This window comes from Vidua macroura, chromosome 6 (genome assembly GCF_024509145.1).
Source record: "Vidua macroura isolate BioBank_ID:100142 chromosome 6, ASM2450914v1, whole genome shotgun sequence".
NCBI classification, from domain to species: domain Eukaryota; kingdom Metazoa; phylum Chordata; class Aves; order Passeriformes; family Viduidae; genus Vidua; species Vidua macroura.
In genome coordinates, this window is record NC_071576.1 from 34,184,679 (window position 1) to 34,207,378 (window position 22,700).

The following is a 22,700-nucleotide window of genomic DNA, read 5'->3' on the forward strand; positions in this document are numbered from 1 at the left end:
AGCATATCCATTGCTTCTATTCATCTGGGAGCTCAGCAGGCTCAGCCTCTGCAGCCCTATTGCTCTGGAAACATTGATGGAGGCAGGCAGGAATGTCAGAGCTGTTCTCCGTGTTCCTCCCCACTTGCTCTTGCTTTGGTTGGGAACTTTGTTTTCCAGGCTGGCAGCCAGGCCGGAAAAGCACCAACAGCAGCAGCTCAGGAGGCCAGCACAGGCATCCCCATCGGGTGGGAAGGAGCAGTGCCTGTGGCTCCCAGTGGCTCTGCACGTCCATGCCCATGGCTTCTCCTACACCTTTGTGAGCACCACACTGCCATTCCTGGGGACAAGGGGCCCTCCAGTAAGTCACACATAATGCCTTGAGCCCCCTGTGTCACTGTGGTGGCACAGTAGTGCCTTGGCTCGTTGCTGGGTTCTGGCTGAGCAGGTGGGGTGAGGAGGCCTGCAGCACTGTGGGCAATTTGATTTTCTGTAGGCATATGCAAGACTACCAGGCACAAGCAAAGGCTGCCCAAGTAGCACATGGGCAAGATCCATAAAAATTAAGATAAAGTGTAATAGCAAAGCCCACAGCAATTCTTTATTGCTCTCTTCAGGATTTTTTCCCCTGTGAATCCCCAGCCTTCCTAAAGAAATGCTTGTTTTTCACCGTGTTTGTGTGCTGAATTTTATAAGAAATGCAGAGTCAAGCCAAGCAATAAAGTGCTTATAAAGTGCTGCTGCCTCAGCAGCACCTCCTCTTCCCCTAAACTCAGGGTAGCTCAGGTTTTTAAAATTACAATGTTCTAACATTCTCGCCCTTTGCAGCACTGTAGAAGAATGTTTCAATGACTCTAAAAATTAAAAAATGCCTGTTAGTCGTTCATTGTTCAAGCATTCCTACTGGTTCCCGGTAGTTAATGGAAGAAACGCCACAGGAGCCAAAGAAGAGACTGGTTGAAGAAAGCAGAATAAATTAGGATCATTATTTCACCCTGGTTCATGCTTGGACATTTAGTTATTTGACGTGGGCACCAGAGCTGGGAGTTTGCATTTAAGTGCGGCCAAAGAGCTGTATCTCAGCTGCAAAGCTGCTGCTCCCTGCGGTAGGACCTGGGCGGTGGCATGGCTGAGGGATGCTTGGAGGAAGGAGCGCGCTCCCGCTGGGAGGCAGCGGGTCCGGCTGTCGCACGGGCACGCCGCTGCCCTGGTGCCCAAGTATCCGCCTTGCTTCAGGGGATGCTTTCGCCTTGCAGAAGCCGGCTGTTTAACCCCTGGGCAAAGCGTGCCTTTTCCGTGCTTCGGCCACTCCCTGGAAGGGCTCAGTCCTAGCAGGTAAACTCCCAGCTGCTGTTACAGCGCTGTCCGCCTCTCCCGCGCGGCTCCGGGGCCGCGGCGGGTCCTGCGCGGGCGGTGCCGCTGGAGGGCAGTGCTCGCATGCCCGGCGCCTCGATGCTCGCCGAGGAGAGCACACCGCCCAAAACACACCGCCCAAAGACTGCTTGGATCGCCTTTACTGCTTGGAGTAAGATATTCCAAATTCACAGGTACCGTCTAATGCAGCAGGCATCAAGCGATGCTTAGCAAGCCGGAGGCATTGAAGAAAGTATTTTAAAAAAGAATAAGACAATGTATACGACTTTGCAGACTTCCTGTAGGAGCTCAAAATGAGCTGTGTTGTGGATTTATTTTTTAAAGGAGTTAGTGCTTCATGCTTTCATAATGCGGCTTCATAAATTCATCTTATAAATACAAAATGGCTTATGTGCCCCTTTCAGTGGTGGGAGGCTGAAGTCCAATTTCTTAGTTTGCAGCTGGGATCATCATCTCTCCTGTGTTTTTACAGAATTTAACATAACCTGAGCTCAGTCCAGTGGCTGCCCAAAGGCCCTGCTTCAGCAGATGTGCCCGACAGGAGCAGTGGTGCTTGATTATGTCAGATTTCACACTGTTGGCCCACAATACAAGACATGCCTTTGACCTCTGGTACCCACATTTAGGTAAGATTTGTGAAAATAGTGAGAACTGTACTGTTATGTGCTTGGCTGAACAATTTGCTCATTTCTGTGTGATTTTGTGGCACTTTGCCCACCACAGACCTGCTTACAGGCGGGCACTATGCTGGAGTGGGAATGGAACAAGGAGAGCTTCTGCAGAGACAACCGTGACTTGTCATGACTTGTTGCAGCTGTGGCTGAGGGCTTCGTCCCAGCTGGAGACCCAGGGAGGACTCGGCAATTTCAGCCAGAGCATGCCCCAGCTGGCCAGTAGTGAAAAAGATGCTTGCTCTGATGCCTCTTCTCTGTCAGGTTATTTTAAATTTGAATTTGCTGGGCAGGTAGGCATTGTTTATACCTTGAGCAGTGTAGGAAGAGGAACTCTGTAGAAAGAAATGCTGCTCCCAAGAGCATGAGGTGCTTCAGTCATTTAGATCAACATTTCTATCATATCAGTACACTGAATCTTCCTCTGAATTTCTAGAGCAAGGCTTTCCACCAGCAGTGGGAAACACCTAAGGGCCTTGGTGGGTGGGTAGGGTCCTACCCCATCCTTCCAGTGGTGTTACTACCCTAAGGGATTGTAATTTACTTCAGACAGAGAGCTCTGGAGAAGTGTTATGTTTATGGTAATCAAGCCCTGGTTGCCATGGATTTCTGGATGCTGTGATAGATTTTCTGTTTCCCTGAGGAACCTGTAGCAGTGGCCTGGGTGATGATACATGGCAAAGATTGTTTTCCCTTGGTGGGAAGCAAACTTCAGGTCTGGGGCAGAAAACCCCCTGCTGACAGGTTGAGGGGAGCACTGGGGGCACCCCATATTTCCAGATACAAAGGGTGTCTCTGTTTTTCCTACCTCTGCCTGCAGGAAGGGTGTCAGTGTGATGTTGAAGCAGGTTCACATCAAGGGCATCTTTTTTATGAAAAACTCTACAGAATGAAGTCTGTTCATGGCTGTGATGCTTATTTTTCTCTGTAGGAAGAGATTTTTTTATTGTCCATTGTAGTTAGTTATTTACTATGCAATTAGTGGGTCTAGTTAATCTTGAATGTTTCATTTCTTTAGGGACCAGATGTCAAAGACAGCTTCAGAAAAATTGGACAGCTTAAGTTTTCTTGCAACTTTGATAAAATGCTGTCAGCAGGATATTTCCCTAAACCTGTTTCCAGTCTGTATGGCCTTGACTATTGCTCTTCGCTTCAGAGGAGAAATGAACCTTGGCTACTGTTCTTTGACCTTTGCAGGGTGATAACTTTACAGAAAATGCTGCATTCTCTCTGGGTCACATGAGAAGCCTCTTTGGCATGAGCTTGTGAGAGCTGCTGTGGGCAGCAGAAGGTTGCCCAGTTGTTTGCCTTACTTCCAGCTGTGGATGCTGTACACCTACAACAGGCAATTGCACCTTCAGCTGAGGTGAGTGTGCTTATTTTGTATCAAAGCTTGTATTTTAAATTATTTCATTTGGTAGGTTGTGCTCAAGTTCTAACATCATAGCTTTAAACTGCTCAATTAGTGACATGCAATAGTCCTTCTTCCTACATAATGAATCTGAAGATTGAATACAGGAGATGGTTAGAAAGTGGAAAGCAAGAAATAAGGTGTTCAGGAATAGCCAAGGATTAATGAAAGAGTCCAAGACCCTTATGCATGCACAGGAAGGCTGGTGTGAAAGCCTGGCTCCCATAGGACACTCACTGGGCTGTCCTGAGTGTTCCAGCCCAAGGGAGCACCCCAAGCGGGCGTGCAGGACAGCAGGGATTCACAAGGCAGCACCACAGCTAAGGGGCACCTGAAACCACCTCCCAAGGGATGTTTGAAGGCTGGATAGTCCTGGACTGCTGGCCAAGCTCTTGTGATCACAGTCCATCAGCGGAGAAATCATAAATAAGTATCTGTGTGCTCAGCAGCACTTGGATATGGGGACCTGTTTGTTTACAGCGTGAGCTCTGTGAGTGCTCAGTGCTGTGGCTATGCCACTGCTTTTTAGTTTGCATTTGTGCACTCCATTTACTTTGTTCCCTTTTTCTTTAACTTGTCTTTGTTGTGACTGGATCCTGATTCAGTCTGAAGAGGCAGAATGTTCAGAGTTTATGGTCTTCACTTGCAGAGGAAGAGAGCTGGACTTACTTCCTTGCTTAGCATCCTGCCATAAGACACAGGCAAGCCAATTTCTGCCTCTCTTCCACCATCCTGCTAAAGCCCTGTTACTACCTGCCTGGACTGAGCTATTGGCTTTTATTGCATGGTGCAGGTGTGCCGCAAAAATTTCAAGAGGACTGTTGAAAACCCTTTGCTTATTTGTGTACTTTACCCATCTGCCATCTTTGGCAGCTCCTTAGGCCCATGTGGGCTGAGGTCTGTCTAGAACAGCAGCCTCTGGGTGGCTGGATCCTAGTTTGGGTGCCAAACATATTCCTGCTCCTCATGAATGTTTTGCTGAGTTTCTGGGCTGGTGGAAATCTTGTGTGTTAGGCTCTGCTGTGTTATTGGTATTCCTGTGGTCAGCCCCTGTGCTTGGGGCTTGTCCAGGCACCCAGGCAATGGCAAGCCAAACCCAGCAGTGCAGTGCTTTTGTCTTGCTTTAATTAATTAGAGTAGGACACAATTATTAGCAGTGTGTTTTTGTTTCCATTGGCTCATTCTGACAGCAACCAAAGGAAGCCATTATCTCTGCAAGAGGATGTTTCAGCAAGTGTTATGGTAAATAATGCTAACAGGATCAGTGCAAAGGAGAGGATCACATTCTCTTAAGGACAGCAATCGATAATCAGGCTGTTATATGCCAAATCCTTTCAAGAGGCAGGATAGCGAGTTCACACTCAGATAAGTCTTTAATCTTGGAGGATCACTGACCTCTTTACTGGCTGATATATTTCCTACAGTCTACCTGCTCTGTAACACAGGTCTCCCTGTAAGACATGCAGCAGTTCTTTCAGTGCCTTTGGACACAAAGAAAATAAGTTGATGGCACCCACCTGCCCCTTTTGGCCAAGACACTTCTGTATGGATCAGGCTAAAGATGGAAGGCTGGGTCTGGGCTTGACACTGGATAATGTTTCACAGCCTTCCCTACTCCACGAGCAGCAGCAACGTTGAGCACACCATAGGGTCCTAGAAACTGTGTGCTCATCTGGCCCCTAAGGCAGGGAGAGCAGCCTCAGTTTCAACTTTCCTGCAGCGCTTGGCTGCAAGCAACATTATTATTGGAACCAAAATGACACTGAAGACCTGTTCTTCATGCTGACAAATAAAATACTTAAGCAATGTAATGTTGGTTAAAACATCTTAATATTTTTTTTGCGCAACCCTGGAGAAAAATGACGAGACTTATGCTGCAGGGTGTTCATTCTTGAGATCTCCAGTGTTTCCTATAATCCTCATTTTAGTGTAAGTCTTTTGATCTTTGTTGTTTGGCGCAAAGGTGTGGGCATTAGGTGAGCTACTCAATTTTATTTTATAAAAAAAGAAGTTTGTAGCCCTCAGGGATTTGCAGAAAAGTTTGAAAATGTAATCATAAGCTTCAGGAAACCAGAGTGCAAGTAGGAAAAGCTCAAATGTTTATAATTTTCTTTAAAAAACAGAACAAAATACCTTGCAATTTTAAAGCTGTGATTCTCTGGAGCCTGATGCATAATTTCTGAGTATGTGGGGTTGGCAGTGCTGGAAAGGATGCTTTTCTCTCCCCATATCATATTTTTCTGCTGGGAATTTTAATTACCACCTTTAACTCTTTCTGCACCTTTTTCTTGGCTGGCCTCTCCTGCAGCTGAGGAGCCTCCCCCATCTCTAGAAGGGCAGCCAGAGGTGGTGACAGTGGCCAGGATTCCCCCAGTGGCAGAGGCTGGGCTGCCCTGCCTGGTTGTGTCTGGCCACGTCCTTCAGACCTGCTGGGCAGCAAAACCTCTCCAAGGTCTTGCAGCCCACTGTCCTGGTGGGGAAGGTCCGGGGAGCTCACCAGGGGCAGGAGCACCCCTTGTTGCGGCCAGGGTGTGAACAGCTTGGCTTGGAGGATTATCTCCCACCTGCAAAGCTCGCTGTAGGGATGTGATCTTCCCTGAGGACTCATGAAGGACAGGGGCTCTTTCCTCCAGGGGCTTGTTTGCATGGCTGGTGGCTCCTGTGAGCAGGGCCCCAGTGTAACCCTGCTCTCAGCAGGGCACAGAAAAGCACAGTGCCTTCCCAGAAATCCTGCAGGGATACAGCAACACTGCTGGGCTCTTCCCTCTGCTTCTCCCTTCCCAAGCCACCTCCCTTGGGCACTGCTCTTTCATATTTTTAGAAAGCACAGATGATGTTTTTCAGCACTGGCTTTGCACGTCAGCAGCCCTTGCACAATGAGCTCTCAGGGGCCATTTATTTCACAAGCAAGGCTCGTAGCCTGTGACAGTGTTTTCCGTCACCTCCTCAAGAGCACTCTGGGCTCTAGCTGCTTCAAAATGGCAACTATTGTTCAGTGTCCCATGCCCTGCTTGAAACCAGGCCTCCCCCAGACATTTTTCAATAGCTCTTCTCTGTAATCTATTTATCCCCACGTGCTTTCAGGGGGAGTGGGGAAGGGCTCATTCCTGTTTTAGGGACCAATGCAGCAACATGCTGCAAGCAGCCCCTTTCTCTGCCTCCCAGAGCTAGTCCTAATTTAATCTAGTATGAGCCCCTTGCAAAGCTGCAGGATCTGGACGCTGGCCATGCTCACTTTAACAAGGTCTGTGCTGCATGGGCACGGACCAGCCCATCCTTTACAGAATGATGTCTGCAAACAGGGAAGTTTTTATTTGAATTTATTAAAAAAAAAAATTTGCCCTCTGGATAAAGGAGGGCAACAATGAGCAGCACTTTGTTTTACAGCTAGAGGGTGACTCTGGAGACTGGGGGAGAAATTTATTACCTTTGGTAAGAGAATTGGCAAGACAAGTAGAAAACTTCAGAGGCTACAGGCTAGCTAGGCTAAGTCCAGATGCCCTCCCTCACTGGCTGGGCTTGGGTACTCTATATGTTAAAATGGTGCACCCATATTAACATTGTATATCCATCATTTCCCACAAAAATATCTTATTACATAGAGTTTGTTTCTCTACCCCTCTATTGTAAGCACCTGTGGGTCGTGTGGGTCCTGTGGAACCAACGTTAGCTAAGTCATGCCATCTCTAACTAATCTTTCAGGGCTCTGACTGTTTTCACATTTTCCCAGGTGGGCTGAGCCCTTCCAAATTGCCAGCCTGATGCCACCCACACTGAATTATATTCCCTGAGAGATACAGTTTTAACTATTTCAATTACAAGAGACCTCGAAACCGTAAATGTCTCCAAAGTTGTGACGAATGCCACAGTCTGGGACCACAATAATCCTGCCTCCCTAAATTTTTTCCATTATATTTTCCTGAATTTGCCTGCATCTGATACTTCAGCTGGAATGATGTATTCCATTCCATATGTACTTCCAGCATGTGCACATCTGCATGGCACACTATCTGCTTCCCCTGACATGATGCCCACACTTCCAGACTATACCAGGACTCCTTTCTCCCACTAAGGCTTCCCCCTAGGCAAATGCCTCTTTTGGTTTGTCCTATTCCTCCCTATATTTGCTCATCCACTTTGAAAATAAGCTCTCCATAACCCAGGATGTTATTTGTGTTTATTTTGGGCTGGTTCAGGGTTTTGCTAGCAAAGAGGGCACAATTCTTGCAGGTTTTTAGGACAATGTGCTTTATTTCAGGCACAAGCAAACCTGTTGCACGTAGCATGTGCAGCGCTGCATTCACCCACAGAGGTATATAAAGGGTAATGATAATGTTGCCCAGAAGGCTAACACATCAAAGGGCAAGGAGCAGTTAAAATGTATTATGAGCTGTTGGCAGTGATTGTGGGGGGTATTCGTGTGTTGCTGGTTTGGACGGCCCGAGTAAATGAAAACCCTCTGGATTAATTGGTACACCAAAGAGATTTGGAGGAAAATGGAGGCTAATGTAAAATGACAAACAAGGGAAAACACAGATAGCTGGGTGTGCTGACCTGCTGTGGGGCACTGCTGATTAACTTGCAGCTCCCTACTGTGCCCTGGAAAGTCAGGCAGAGCTGGGGGGTGCCCTGCCAGCAGCTCACCCAGCACTTTGGTGGGAGCAGACTGAGCCCCACAGGCAGCATCTGCAGTGCTGCTATTCCAGCACAGCCAATTGGGTAGTTAGAGGTGAGACTTACCAGGTGTCTTGTGACACCTGGACACCACGGGACAAGAGTTTAATTACTTTTAATGATGTGGGGTGCTGGAGGAGGGAGAGGAAGCTGTGTGGTGACTGGTGTCACAGAGTAACTGAAGCTGGGAACTTCAAAATTGATTTGTACAGAATCTGCTGGCTGAGTCAGATGACAGCCAGAATTGAATGATACGCTCCCATGTGTAGCTAGGATACCCATATTCCAACTGCTATTCTGTGGTTTATTATTGACACTTCAGTTTTACATAAATGGCATCTAACCTAAGTGTTACAGTGGCAGCCATACAAACTCCAATCCTACCAGCTCAGTCACAAGCTAATTGAGCAGCTGGAGCAGGAGCACTCAGCACAGCACCAGGTAAGTCATGCCCTTGCAGACAGCCTGCCTAGTGGCTGGGGCAGGTATCCTCATGCTGAACATAGTGGTCAACTGGGCGTCTTTCATACGTCCACAATGGGGCTGCAAAAGAGGGTCCGTGTCTTCTTTCTGATCAGCACCTGTGTTCACCAATGGGTTTCTAAAAGAATTATGCCAAAGCCAACCTGCCACAGCTTGTGATAGTAATCAGTGATCTCTCATCTGGACATCACATGGCTCATCCTGCCAAGTACTTCCTCTGTCTTGTCATGGTCTGACCTACTCGTCACTCACTCTGGTAGAGACACTTTTTTACTGCTAGTCTTGACTAGACACCTCCAATTTGGGTGGTTTTCTGTTCTGTTCTACCAGCTCCTCCTGCAGCTCAGGAGTTTGTTTCATTCCTGTACTCAACTCCACACTTTGCATATTTCTCTCTTGCAGACTTGAGGAATCTTTGTCACGGGAAGAAAAGCACAGAAGGTGATATGCCTCTGGTCACCTGGTTATTTACAAGGTCTCTTTCTTCTCTCATTATCATTTCAGGGCATGGAAGAGGGGAAGAAAGAGGCTACTCTAACTGGTAAGTTCTCCCAACCATGTGTTCTTCCGGCAGCTATGTGGGTGTGATGGGGATTGAAGGAAAAAACACAATTCCAGATGGGTCTTTCTCTGTCCTTTTCCTAAATATAGTTATAAGAAAACTAGAAAAGTAAAGTTAACAGAAAGACAGAGAAGGAAAGCACGTTGCTGTATGCATAGGTAGGATTGCTCCTCTCCCCAAGACCTTGACCCAAACCTGTCAGGCTCCTGTCTCGTCTCATGGCTCGTTGTCACAGATTATTTAAAACACGGCCCAGCTCTGCAGCCTCTGTCACTACCCATCCCACTGTCCTTCCCCTGGCAATCTCCTCTTCTGTGAGTGTCACAGGAAAAAATCTTGCCTTCTGCTTGTGTCTGGGGGCATTGTAGCAGGGTGGGAGAACACATTTTTAATATAGTGAGGCCATGAGAATGAGCATCACCAACTTTTTTCTGACATTATTCTGAAAAATTCCTTGCTTTTCCCATAAATCCAAGACATATATAAAGAATCTGTTTTCAGTCTTGAAGCTGAAGGCAAGCATCAATTTTAAAATCTATTTTTAAAGCAAATAGCATTGTAATTTATAATGTTAAACTGAAATTTTTGAAGTGCTCTCATCCTTGGAAAAAAGAGAACACTTCATTTTTTGGTGATGAACGATGAAGTGTTTTCTAAAGGTGACTGAGCATAGTACAAAAAGTCCTAAATATATTTATTAGCTTATCAAACATAATTAATTGAATTTGGTTGCTAATAGCTATGACTTTGCAAGTGAAAAGCACTTTTGGTTAGCTAGACAGTTTCTTATCAAAGAACAAAAATACAACATTAAAACATATGCAGCTTACTGAATGATCATGTTATTTGTCAGACAAGCAGAAGTATCATCACTGAAGTGCTCCCAAATGCCAAATTGGGTAATATACATAATTATGCCCCATTTGATTAGATATGTGCCCATGGTAACAGCCACACTCAAGATTCATATATTAGCACAGTCTTGAAGTAATTTTCAAGGGGGACGATGGCAACATCTGAAGCTTCACAGAGGAGACTTTTGGAACATAACCTACACACCAATTTTCTCTGTTCCTGTGGTTATTCTTTATCTTATTATCTTCTATTTTTAAAACAATGCATACCTTGGTTCTCAAAGGGGATATACTGCTTTCTCAAAGTGTCAGTACACTTCTGTCCCTACAAGGAAGATCTCTTACTCCTCTTCATTGCATAAAGCCTAAAACCTTCCTATATTTAGGGATGAAACCCAGCAATTGGCAAAGCTGCTGCAAGCTGTTTCTAGGAGGTGGCAACAATCATCACCTGGAAGGCAGCCCATCTCAGATCCACTCTCCTCTTGTAGCCCGAGACTACCCTGTGATGGATAAAGTCTTCTGCATGCTCTTTTAGGCTTTTGCAGAAGCCTTATGAAGAAACTGCAATGCCTCAGCAAGAAACTGATTTTGCATCAGATACAAGCCTCACAGAGCCTGTAAGCCCTGAGCTACTGCCAACCCACAGGGAATGAGTCCAAAGGGTACTGTCCATGGGCAACCATGGAACACAAGAGAGTGTTTAGCTGTAGATGCAATATGAATTGTCTCTGCAGTTTATTTTTACATGCTTAGAGGGTGAATGAGATTGGAAGTGTTGGAGAGAATCAGAGAATTAGCAGAATGAATTATTATTATGCATTATTTGTATAAAAAGAGAGAAATATATCCCCTGGTGCAACACTGTATGTCCAGGGATGATGATAGGTGCTGCTTGAAATGCCAGCTGGGAAATATTTAAAAGAAGTTTTTTTCCCTCAGTAAGGAAGAGACCAAGATACAGAAAATTCCCCCAGGTGAAGGTACCAGGGAAAGATTGGTCTATAGCAGGGAAACTGAAGCAATGGGTGCTGAGAGTCTGACAGGAGAGGAGCATAGAGCCTCAGTCCTGGCCAGTTTGGTCCAGAGGGCTAAGGTGTATGTGGCTAATCTGGTCATGTCAGCTATCCCACCAGTGCAAGAGAGCTACACAGTGGACCCCTTACAGTGTCCTCAGTTTATAGGAACAAGACAGGACCTTGCACCAGGGGACTCTGAAGATATGTCATGGAGAGGAAGTCAACACTGAAAGACTGTGCAAAATAAATGTACAAAGATGTTTTAGAATGTCTTTTAGCTTTTTGGAAGAAGAAGGCTATCCTAAGCAAATGGGAAAAAGAGCAGCTAAAAAGCTTTGGTGTGCAGAGAGGGAGCACAGGGGAAGATTTTATTCCCTGGTTTAGCTGTTACTTGGCACAGAGAACTCCTGGGAGCACTTTCTCTAAGGGGCCAGTGACACAGCCAGCCATATTTGTAGCCCTCAGCTGGACAGCAAGAACACTGTCGGAGTGTCCATACAAAGTCATCAAACTGTTACTGGATGCAGCGTTAGGATTACACTTACTGAGGTGAAAGTAGATACATGGATCCACCTTGGGCATGCAGTGCATGATTAGGAGCATGTCATCTTTATCTATATTAGCATGTTCTTAATTATGCTTAGAGGAGAGGATCCTCAGCAATATAAATTAACATTGCAGGTTAAATTATACTGAAGCTGTGAAATCCCTACACCCTTCCCTTCCCTCTTTTTTTTAAAGTACATGCTGTTTTTAACACTTGTTCCCAAAACAGGAGGTTATTCAAACCAGTTTCTTGTTATTCAAATCAGCACCAAACTATGAGGTCTGAAAGACGATGAGGTCTGAAATTAGTCAGACCAAACCCTGGGTCTGCCCTGGAGGAGAGCAGGAGGGCTCTAAACTGGGTTGTGTGTGAACCCTGTGGTGATGGTAGAGATGGCTGTGCCAGCCCTAACCACCCTGTTTTAAGGTGTTTTTAAGGTGTCCACCTTGTGGACAGCCACTACCTGTGTTTGACAGTGCACTTGTGCTGGATATTCCCAGGCACGTGAGACCTCCTGCAGACTGAAGGGCATTCTCTGGTTATGGGGCTGGAGGCCTGGCAGCTCTTTGGTGGTGAAACCAGCCCTGAGAGAGTCCTAGGGGTGCCACTGAAAGGCACGGTGGATGTGCTGTGTGTGGGAGTGACAGTGCTCACACACACATGCATGTATAGGCAGTATTGGTCCCTCCTGTAATAAATGGCTCTAACTACAGCTTTGTGAAATTTTGAATTTCTGTTTTTCAGAACAGAACAAACTGGGGCAAAAATTAGGAAAAATTGTTTCCTGGAATTATAACAATCATGTTCAGAAATGTTTCCCTGTTCTGTTTTGACTTTTTTTTTGGATCAAAGTGAAGCATTTTGACATTTCTGAGGTAGGAATGTTTTGTTTCAATTTGTTGAACTGACATGAAATGTTTTGTTTCAAGTCTGCTTAACATTAAAATAGGCAGTGCCTTTCCTTGGGTTTGGGTCCCATTCTCTCCTCTGGGCTGTGCTCCCTGGGAGCTCTGCCTGGCTCCCATAAAGCTTGGGCAAGGTCCATGTTGTTCTGAGTGAGTGCTCAGCCACAAGCCCCAAGCACAGGATAAAAAAAAGAGGCCTGTTCGGGAAAGTTCCTTTCCATGCTGAACTCAGCTGAAATGAAAAATTTTGTGGCAGTTGAAGCAAAGCACTCGGTTCCAGTTTCACTGTGACAAAGCATTGTTTCTAGTCAGCAGCATCCTTGTCTTCCCATAGGCGCTTTTTGAGTTGCAGAAACTGTTTTCTGATTAAAAAAGATGTCCCAGTGGGTTCCCATTAGGTGTTGATGTGATTACACCAATAAGCTCCGGAAGGTCTGCAGGCTGGACTCTTGGATGTAGTGTGGGAGCTGCCCTTTGGTGTTGGTTGAGCAGATTTCCCAACAAACTAAAGACCCTAAAGACCCCATTTGCCTGCTTGGGGGCTGGCTGGGACTCGGGCAGCCTCTGGTTCAGCTGTCCCCAAGGGAGGTGAGGAGGCTGCAATAGGGACAGGAGTGTCTCCTGAGAATTCAGCAGACTCTGCTCTATTCTCTAGGTGGCTCTAAGGTCTTCTTAGGATTTCTGATGAAATTTATGTTGAAATCAGTTCAGAAGTTGCTTTGGTTCATTCTCAACAGCTCTTTATGGCATGAAGCAGATCCTACTACTTACTGTGAGGGATAATTGAGCTCCTTGCCTCCTTGCCCTCCCCCTTTCCTGGGCAACAGCTTCAAAAGATCTCTGATTTTGCTCACCAATCAAGCAATCTCATTTGCAAAACAACTGCAAGGGCCCTGCAAAAGCAGAAGGATAGCTCCTTTGTTAAAGAGTGCCTTTTGGTGACACAAAGGAATCATAAAGGTGATGGAGCTGCAGACTGGATAGCCACATTTCCTGGACTGTGCAGGCTGGCCTCCCTCCCCCTCCCAGCTGAAATTTCAGATCCCGAGTCTAAGGATTATGCAAGGCGTGAGCCCAGTGAGAACAAGATGCACTGCAACTATTCTTAGCTCCAAAAATTATTCCTGGCTTTGCTTTGAAATCTGAACCAGGGTTAATTTCTCTCCCCCTTCCCCCGGCCTGTTTCCTCTCCTCTTTCATGTACCTATTTGCATAGACTGTCATCGTTAGAATTTCCATTAAAATTGAAAGCCTCCTTCCTGCATGTCACCTCTCACAGCCCCCTTCCGCTTGCCCTGCGTGACTTTTGGAGGGCTGGAGAGCAAAGGTCCCGTGCTAGCATCGCCTCCCGAGCCCTGCGCTCCCCCCACCCTCAGTCTTGCTCCTCCGTTGCTATAGGAACATCCATCAACTTGGAAGTGCCAGAGAAAAAGAACAGAGAGTTATCTTAATTATTTAATGATTGATTAATATATGTTTATAGAGCACTTCAAAACAGTGCATAATTTTGTGAATTGTTTATTAACTGGGCAACTGGTATAATTTGCTGAACATCCTCCACTCATTGTTTCAATGGAAGGAAAGGGTAGCAGTTAGCTTGCAGGTTTTGTAACAGTTACATTACTAAGAATACTTGTAGTTCTGCTTCAGGAAAATAATTTAAATTAAGAGCCTCCATCTCAAGTTTTCATAGGCAGGGCTGCTCCCAACACCTGCCACTAAGGTTACTCAAACACCTCCATTATAAAGACCTATGTTCAGCTGTTCTTTGGTAAGTTTCACCCACCTGGAAAGAAGGATTGAGCTTAGTTCTCCTAAAGGCTGAATAAAAAGAGGAGGCAGAGAGTGCTTGCAGCTGGTGGTGAAACATGGCTGGCTGGCATGGGAGCCTCAGCTGCACCACTCGGCTGAGTGATGGTGTTTTTGCCAGAAGGCCACAGAGGCCTTTTGATAAAATTTGTGTGCTCTGTGCCTGTAGTATCGGGCTGGAAGAACTGTGTAAGCAGGCTCTGTCAGCTGATGAGGAAGGATGGGATGAGGAGCATGGTGCTGGTGTTGTGGTGTGCTGCTGTGTTTCCACATCCAGCCGGGGCTGCCAGCTAGACTGATATCTGTTGCCCATGCTGGTTGTAAATCCTGAGCTCTACCCAGCCTGACCCAGGCAACCTGCTGAAGCCAGCCTGCCTGTGCTCTCTCCAGCCCCCAGGGCCTTCTTCAGGTCTGACTTTCCCTGATGCCTGACTGCTCTCTGTCTTCTTCCCTTTCCTGTTAACAACCTGCAACTCCTGCACGGAGGGATGCAAGGTAAGTGTAGACTGGACACCTGAAGAGCTCTGTGTCGCTAAGTGGGGGAGAGTCTGGGACATGCAACACACACTGCCACGCATGCTTGAGAACTAAGACTTGCAGTCAGCATGATTTTGGTGTGAGCTGTCATGCACCTTGGAGACCCGTAGGGCTGGTACACCCTGGTGTCAGGCCCGATGGTCCTTGTAGGTGAGGCAGGATAATGCAATAGAATACAGGCAGCTGGTGTAAGCTGGTGCTCCCTGCCTGACTCAGCCAGGCTCCTTACCTGAACAAGGCCTGCAAGACCATGGCTGCTGTGGTGGAGGATGATTGGGAGAATAATAATTCTAGCTGGTGCTCTCAGAGGGGCCCTTTTGCCCAGGTGCTTGGTATGAAGCACTGAAGACCTGTGATGCCATGGGATAGGTGTTGATCACATGTGTGATGTGTACAGCTCCCTAGTTTTTAAGACGAAGTACAGAATGAATAAGGAATGAATAAGGAAACTTGCTAAATGAAACAAATTTGTCCTGGATTCACATTGGAATTTAGGAAGTATTAAAATCTTGTTAATTTTAAGGACTCTTGGACTTCTCAGCCCCTGTGAATCCATCTTCTGTAGAACAATCATCCCATAAAGGTGCCTTCACATGTGGCAGCTGCCCTTCAGGTTTTTTATGGAGTTTAATTATGCATTGTTGCAGAAAGATCTCTGCTCCACCTGAAGAAAGCAGTAGCAGCATTAGGTTGTTATTCTGTAGTAGTTCAGCACTAGAGGGGGATGTAGCACGTGCTTTACATCCAGCAGGTTTCCTATGTACATGCAACAATATTTTATAGTGGTGTTTAGGAGGAGGCTGTTTCTTGAATTGCCAGCATAAAGATTTTTGTCTTGCAGGGGCAATTTCCTTGCATAGGATAAAAATCAGAGAGGTTGCTATTTGCCAAGCCTTAAAAGATTGTGCTTGTAGTCAATTAATTTTGTTATGTTTCATGTGTGCGTTGGATACTGGGGCCTCAGAACTTCCTTCAGGCGATTTTCAGGTGGTTTTGGGTGGGTTTTTTTTGTTTGTTTGTTTGGGGCTTTTTTTGGGTTGTTGTTTTTATTTGGTTTGGGTTTTTTGTTTGTTTTTTGGTTTGGGGTTTATTTTGGTGTATGGCTGATATGAGCAAACAGAGGCTGCTCTTTAGTTTGGCTATAGCTCTAATCCAGGCTGCTGGCTGGAAAGGTCTAAGCTCTGCCCTTCTTCCCAAGGGGACACTTCATGTGCTATGCTGTGGGACTGCAGTCTATTATGGTAGTGAGTCCTGTAAGTAGCTGAACGAAGATGTAAAGCCAAATCCACCCAGCTCTACTTGCTTGGAAAGCTGCACATTTCTGTTTTCAACAAAAATGGTTCTTCAACTTTGAAGAGGTCCCAGTAATAAAAACCAGTTGTCCACTTCATGCATGAGCAAAATACTTGGCAAAAAGAGCTGCTGCCTTGGGGTTTTGCAGAAGCTGGTCAAATTCCTGTCTTCTTGTTTTCTTTCTCATCTCCAGTGAGCAATTCTTATTCCACTGTTTTACGCAACAGTGCAGGAGCGTGCCAGTGTGAGGAGGTGACTTGCTAGCCTGTTAGCCAGGGAATTTCTCTGTGTGCCTTTGGGCATGATAGTTTGTGAGAAGAGCAACCAGGCTGGAGTATGCCATGTATATGCACAAATGTGGCTGTAGTAGAAGGTGAGAATGTCAATTGCTGAAGAAAACCTATATTCAGGCCAGTGGCTGAAGACACTCACAGATCCAAATTCTGGCAGTTTGCTCTATGGGAGATCATCATGTGTGCCCCCATGCCCTCCTCTCCTTTCTCTTGCTTGTACCCTGGAATTGCACGCGGCTGTGGTTCCCACCTCGCGCTGAGAGAAATGTCGGCTAGCCAGAAAAGATGTCCCCATTCACATTTCCACACAGAAACTTTTCTTTCCCTACTTTTAGTGCCTGTAATTACTTCTTTACTCCAGTGCCAGCAATCTTCCATCAGGCATCGTTATTAATGGAGAGAAAAGAGAAGGGAAGGGAGGGAGAGAAAGAGAGAGAGTGCCACAAAACTTAATTTAATCGCAGCACCCCATGCTCAATTTAACAGACACAACAGCTCAGAATGGGGTCCCTGTGCAACGGGAGGGCAGGCAGTGGAGCGTCCCTGGAAAGAATTAATTGTGGATGACAATGTGTAAACAGTGCAGATGAATAGGGCATGCAGGTGTGAGGCACCGGGGCCATCCCAGGGACTTTTTCACACGAATTTCAGCTCCTTCACTGCTGACCTGCTCCCGAAAACGTGATTAGTGTCGGCGTTGGGAAACCATTCAGGGTGTCAGGATTTGGCACATATTAACTAGCCCTGGGGAAGAGGGGAGGGAGCACATGGGGGCTATGAAAGGAGGAAGTCTGGCGGACAAGGGGATTGTTAAAGGGCCAGAAAATCCTCATTGCTCTGAGGTGCCCTTGCTGCTTGAAAATGGAAAGGAGCTGAAGCAGAATAGAGCTCCAAGGCACTCTAGCCCTTACTGAGCTATGTGGAAAACAAGATAATGCATTGTGGAATACTTTTCTTTGAGTGTCTGTCATAAATATTAGTGATGTTTGTATTAATGACTTTTCTTGGCTGTGGCCTTCCCAGTCCTAGACACTTCAGCTTGAGAGACAAACAGTCAAAACAAGCAGGAAAGTTAATGACACAACAGTGCTGAGAACAGGAAATATCTCCTGGGTATCATATAGAGGTTGTTCAGAGGGCAAAAATGCAGCTTCATAATTATGTACTCTATATGTACAGTGATACAGACAGGGGGTTGTACAATGGGCCCAATTTACCAAGCCTGAGGTCAGATGCTCTTAAATTATGTTCCTTGTGCCAGCCTGGCTTTCTGCATCCAAGCAGGGGAGTTACATGCAGAGAGTAGACAAGGTTACTGACATCTTATCCTACTTGTAAAGAGTGATGCAAGGGGAAGGATGGAACTTGATGAGGACTACCATAAATACCAGTGCCTCTGCTAGATTCTATTATACTCTTTCTTCCTTGCTGGAAATCCTTTCCTTGCCTGTCTTGTGACTTGGGCAGCATGGCAGGAGTGCTGTGTAGGTGCCTGCTGAGATTCACAGCTTTGAGCTCCCTAGACCACTGCAGCCCAAAGACTTGGGTCTCACATAATATAACAAAAATAAAAGTTACTCTAATTGCAAACATACTTGTGGATGCAAAGGTGAGGTTGGACTCTTGCTGGCCTGGTGATGAAAACAGGCATGCCATTGGTGCTGATTTGGCAGTGCAGACACCTGTGTGGGTGGCAAAGTGGATCAGCCCCTTCCTCGGCTGTTTTGGCTTGAAGAGATGGAATAGGGGGTGAGGGGGGGGACACGAAATATCATCACAGAAACCATGAAGGCAAGTGTAGAAATCCCACCTCAAATTCAGAGTTGCACTTAGTCACTGTTGGAAAATTACCTGCTTATGTTGCTTAGTAACTCACAATTATATGACAGACTAGCTCCTCATCCTTTTGAGAAAAGGCTGGTGGTGGCCATTGCTGCCTCCAAGGCATATTGTGGGGCTGGAGGAACAGAGAACTTCTGTGTCTGGGTCATGGAAGTTGTGCCTTTAGTCCTGATTGTGGCAATTGGAGATTATTTCTGTGGTAAATCTCTGGAAAATAGCAATGGCTATGTGGGAAAGATACTCCTTAAGCACTAAAGTAACCTGGCAATGCTTGTATGCTCAGTTAAATTGTTGGCAGAAGGGCAAAATTTGATTGCCGTTAAGCCCAGTGATATCTAGATTAATAAGAAATAATGGCACAGGCTTTATGCAGTACAAGCCTACAAAAAGGCCATGTTGAGTTGTGTTAGTTCAGGTGTGGGGGAGATGGGGCTAAGGGAAGGTCAGTAATTTGCAAGCAGTGAAAATGGGACAGCTGAAGAAAGTGAGGATGTGTGTCCCCGGTCAGCTGTGTTAAACTTAAGACCGTAGCTCTAGCTTGAAATATTACAGAATCCTCACACCAGGTGTTTAACACAGTGCTGCATGTGAAATATGCTCCTGTGGTAACAAATTGCCCTTTCTAGTGGGGATGTCCAATTAGTGCAGAGGTTCTCAGGCTTCATGAGAAATCAGGGCAAGGAGGGAAGTTTAGAAGCCATACGGGGATGTACCCCTTCTCAAGGCAGTTCTACTTTTGTCAGCGGTACCAAGCATGGGGTCTGGGCCTGGCCAGAGTGATGATGAAGGGGCTGGGCTCCAGGCACTGTGATCTTTGCAAAGGTGCTGGTTGGGTTGTGGTGCAGGTGGGAGGATCTGCTGCCCTTCTAGGCTGCAGAAACTCTTGAATACAAGCTCGTTGTGACTGTGAGTTGAGTGATGGATTTACCCACAAAAATTTGAACTGTTTACATTAGAATTCCTGATGCTAGTCCCAAGTTATTGTGCAGTTCATGTTGCTCTTCTTAGTGCTTTTTCCTCGCATCAGGTGCACTTTTTCAGACCTATCAGCTTATTGATCAAGACTAGACCCTCAAGCATCCTGAGCCATGACTTCTGACCCATCCCCCTGGTTAACCAGGGGAAGAGCTCTGATCTAGAAGCAGATGTAGCTGCAAATCAGCTTGGTTGCCTGACTTTTTTTTTTTTATGTGAGAATGTAGCTTGATGCGACAAAAGGAGAAATATACCCTTCTCCCAAATCAAGGCAACAATATTGAAAAATCCTAATAACTGTGGGACAAAAATCTCTGAGGCAGCAAAAGGAGTGTTGCTTACAATTAAATACTCAACTAGATAAATAGTTCAAATTGTGTAGAATTCTTAATGGTGATGTATTTGCCCAGCTCTAAAAGTCCCCAGCTTTCTCTTGCTTTCTCAAAAACACTTCTGCAGTTGATATTGGTTATCATATCTGATGAATTTGATGATATACTAAGTCCAGCTTTGCACATGTTTCTGTGCTGTGAGAGAGCATTCAGCAAAACACTTGTCTGCATTCTGCCTTCTGCCAGTGCCTTGGCAACACTGGAGTTTTCCAAAGTGCTCATAGATACACAATCTAAGTAACTTATTTTCCTTGTAGCGAGGCCACAGCAAAAGGTGCCTTCAGGAGAGGTTACAGCAGGGGGCAAGGAATCAGGAGCTCTAGAGTGAGATGGAGCAGTCTGCCCTGGGAAAGAAGACCTAAAGCTCTGGGTGCATAGGGCTACTGGCACCAGGCTAGGACAAACCCTGGATCTGCCAGAGGAAGGAGATTTGGGAACATCAAGAAAAGGCTGTGAGGGCGAATTCACTGCTTAATATTCAGGCCAATGAGAGATATCTCACATCTTAGTCTCTGTGGGGTCATTCAGCACTTTTTCTTAGCTGGTCTGCTTGCAAGTAGTGCTGGTCTGGCTGCAGCACAGAAATGCAGTGGTATGGCAACACCAATACAGAGAAATTATGAAAAGCACAGCCTCTGCTGGTTTATGGGTGATCTGAGATACAATTAAATGTTGTAGAGCTTAAAGACAAGATATATTTCTCTCAAGCTGGAGACGGGTTGACTAATTTCAATAAAATAAGTCTATATGAAACATTGAGCCGATGCTCAGATGAAGTACATTCTGAGTAACTTACTTTTTTCTGACAAGTTTTTTGAAGTCTGCATTTACAGCTTCTGCTGGGAGTGCTTGCAGAACTTTTAAGTATTTTAAGCATCCCTTCACAAACAGGCTTGTTGCATATTTTCTATTTTCTCATCAGTGCCTACACTGAGGCAGAGGATGTGCAATACTGATTTCTCAGTGCAAATGATTTTCCTGGAAAATATTTTTCTTGGGTGTAGACCATGAGTTTGAAGGTAAACAAGGCACCTTCTTTAGTTCCAATAGTTAACTGTATTAATTTAACTGAAAACCAAAAAACCACTTAATCCTAGCTGTTACACAGTGATGGATGGTTGCTAATGCCATCTGCTCTGGAACAGGTACCAAACTGGTTATGCTGGGATGCTCAATCTGTCTGTCCAGCTAGCAAAAGCTAATCCCCTGCAATGTTAAGCCCTGTCCTCTGGCTAGGGTGGTCCAACTCTGGTGGCATGGTCAGGAACAAAGGGTTTGGTTCATTGCTGGCTCCAGCTGCAGTGGTAAAGCATAGGGCTGCTTGACAAATGCTCCCAGACATGAATCATGTGTCTTATTATCCATTTCTGTGCTCTTTGAACTCTTTCTTTGCCACCCCTGCATCTCCATTTCCATTCCTCAATCGAGAGAGACAACCTACACCTAACTAGTTTTCCCTTGTAGTCCTGGTTTTGCCATATATCCATTTCTGAATTTGCTATTTCTGATACTGCTAACCAGGCTATCTCAGGCTTATATGCTGTTACAGGTATGGTTACCAGGCATGCTGTCCTGGCAAGGCCCCATTTCCCAGAATGTCCCCAGTGCTCCACTCCAGCTGTCTTGTGGTTCGGCTGTTGCTCGCACACGTTCCCCATAACCACACGAGGGATCCAGCCAGCCTTCACAGCACCACCTGTACCTTTTGCCAGCTTCTCACAATATTCCCTCTCACATTCAGCTTTCCACGTCACATCCACTTTCTTGCCCGTTAGCTTCCAGACTCTTTCCAGGTAGCTCAACCTCAGGCCATGGCCTAGCTGGCAGTTTGGTACCTATGGTGTTAGCCCCATCCTGCTGCCTGTGGAGTTATTATTTGCTTGTAAATGATCCATACAAAGACTATTAATATATTTATTGGATGACATAAATCATCTTGTTACTGAAAAGTCTTGCCTTTTTGAGGATATATGACACGAAAGCTAAGGCAGAGGTCCTGTCTGAGCAGTTGTATGTTGTGCTTTCCAGGTAATGCCAAATGCCAGGACTGTTTAATAACAAAGCGGACTCAAAGAAGGTGGTCATGAAATGTTTGTGGATGTCCTTGCGTGTTCCTTGGCAAGTCTGTGGTATCACCTCTAGTACCCTGAGGGTGGTGAAACGACTCAGCTTGGTTGTTTCTTTCACACCTTCAAGAATGTGTGAGGTGTCATTTTGGATCTGCTAAGCAATGCTGGATGCCTGCCCAAACAAAATTGCTGGCCATGGGAACAGTTGAAGTCCTTATGAGAGAGGCATGCGGGAGAGGGCATGAAAGCAGCCAATGGCAAAAGCACCCATGAGGTGTTTGCCTGTGTCTCTGCCCTTCCCTCAGCACTCCAGTTTTGCACCTCTGCTGAGCCCCAGTGGAACCAGTTCCTCCTGCACAGCCAAGGGAAAGGAGAAATGTTCTCCATTCAGTGGTGCTGGGTGAGCTGAAGCACCTGCAGCCACACTGCTTGCTCCCAAGAGAGACAACTGCTGCAGCCCTGCTCTCACCCTCCTGCCACCCACGTGCTCACCTCCAGCTCCTGCTGGCAGCCATAGACCTCTGCTAGGCACTGCTGGGCTCTTTATGCCCTGGAGGTTGGTACACCTGGGGAAAGATCCTTTATGAGATGGACTCTCACGCATCTTGGACATGAGGACCACAAAATTTGTAATAAGGTAAAGAACTTGTGAGGCCAGAAATGAGTAGGTAACCCACACCTGAGGGAAACTGGTCTACCTAAGCTTTCTGCCTTGAAAACTAAGTGAAATTAACCTAGCTGTGAGTGGCCATTAGATTTGTATCCATCCACAGGCTTCAAATGGATTGTAGCAGCATCACTGCTTAAATCTTCACATTGCAGACTAAATTCCTACTGGATTAGTCTATTAGAGAATATGAGAGAATTATGTCTAGTAATGAGAGAATTATTAGTCTATTAGAGAATATGAGCTCTTTATGCACAGTCTGTTTGACCTCTGTTTGCATGGCAAGATATTGGCCTGTAATTATTTCCCAAACACATTGGGCTACTGTATATTCGAGATAATAA

At 45.9% G+C, this 22,700-nt stretch overlaps 1 protein-coding gene across 10 annotated transcripts in view; it reads left to right on the top strand.

Moving 5' to 3' along the window:
* Positions 1–7: 7 nt before the first annotated feature.
* The window catches only part of SMOC1 (SPARC related modular calcium binding 1), a 164,117-nt gene continuing 141,424 nt past the window's right edge, over positions 8–22,700 (top strand). The window contains exons 1-4 of one of the 10 annotated variants that reach the window (XM_053979819.1): positions 1,622–1,979; positions 2,077–2,288; positions 3,222–3,390; positions 8,995–9,133. In XM_053979819.1, the coding sequence (XP_053835794.1) occupies positions 9,100–9,133 (34 nt within the window). In that variant the 5' untranslated portion in view covers positions 1,622–1,979; positions 2,077–2,288; positions 3,222–3,390; positions 8,995–9,099. Of the gene's footprint in view, positions 341–1,621; positions 2,289–3,221; positions 3,391–8,994; positions 9,134–22,700 lie in introns of those variants that run through there. The other 9 variants (XM_053979827.1, XM_053979820.1, XM_053979824.1 and 6 more) reach the window with 9 other exon arrangements.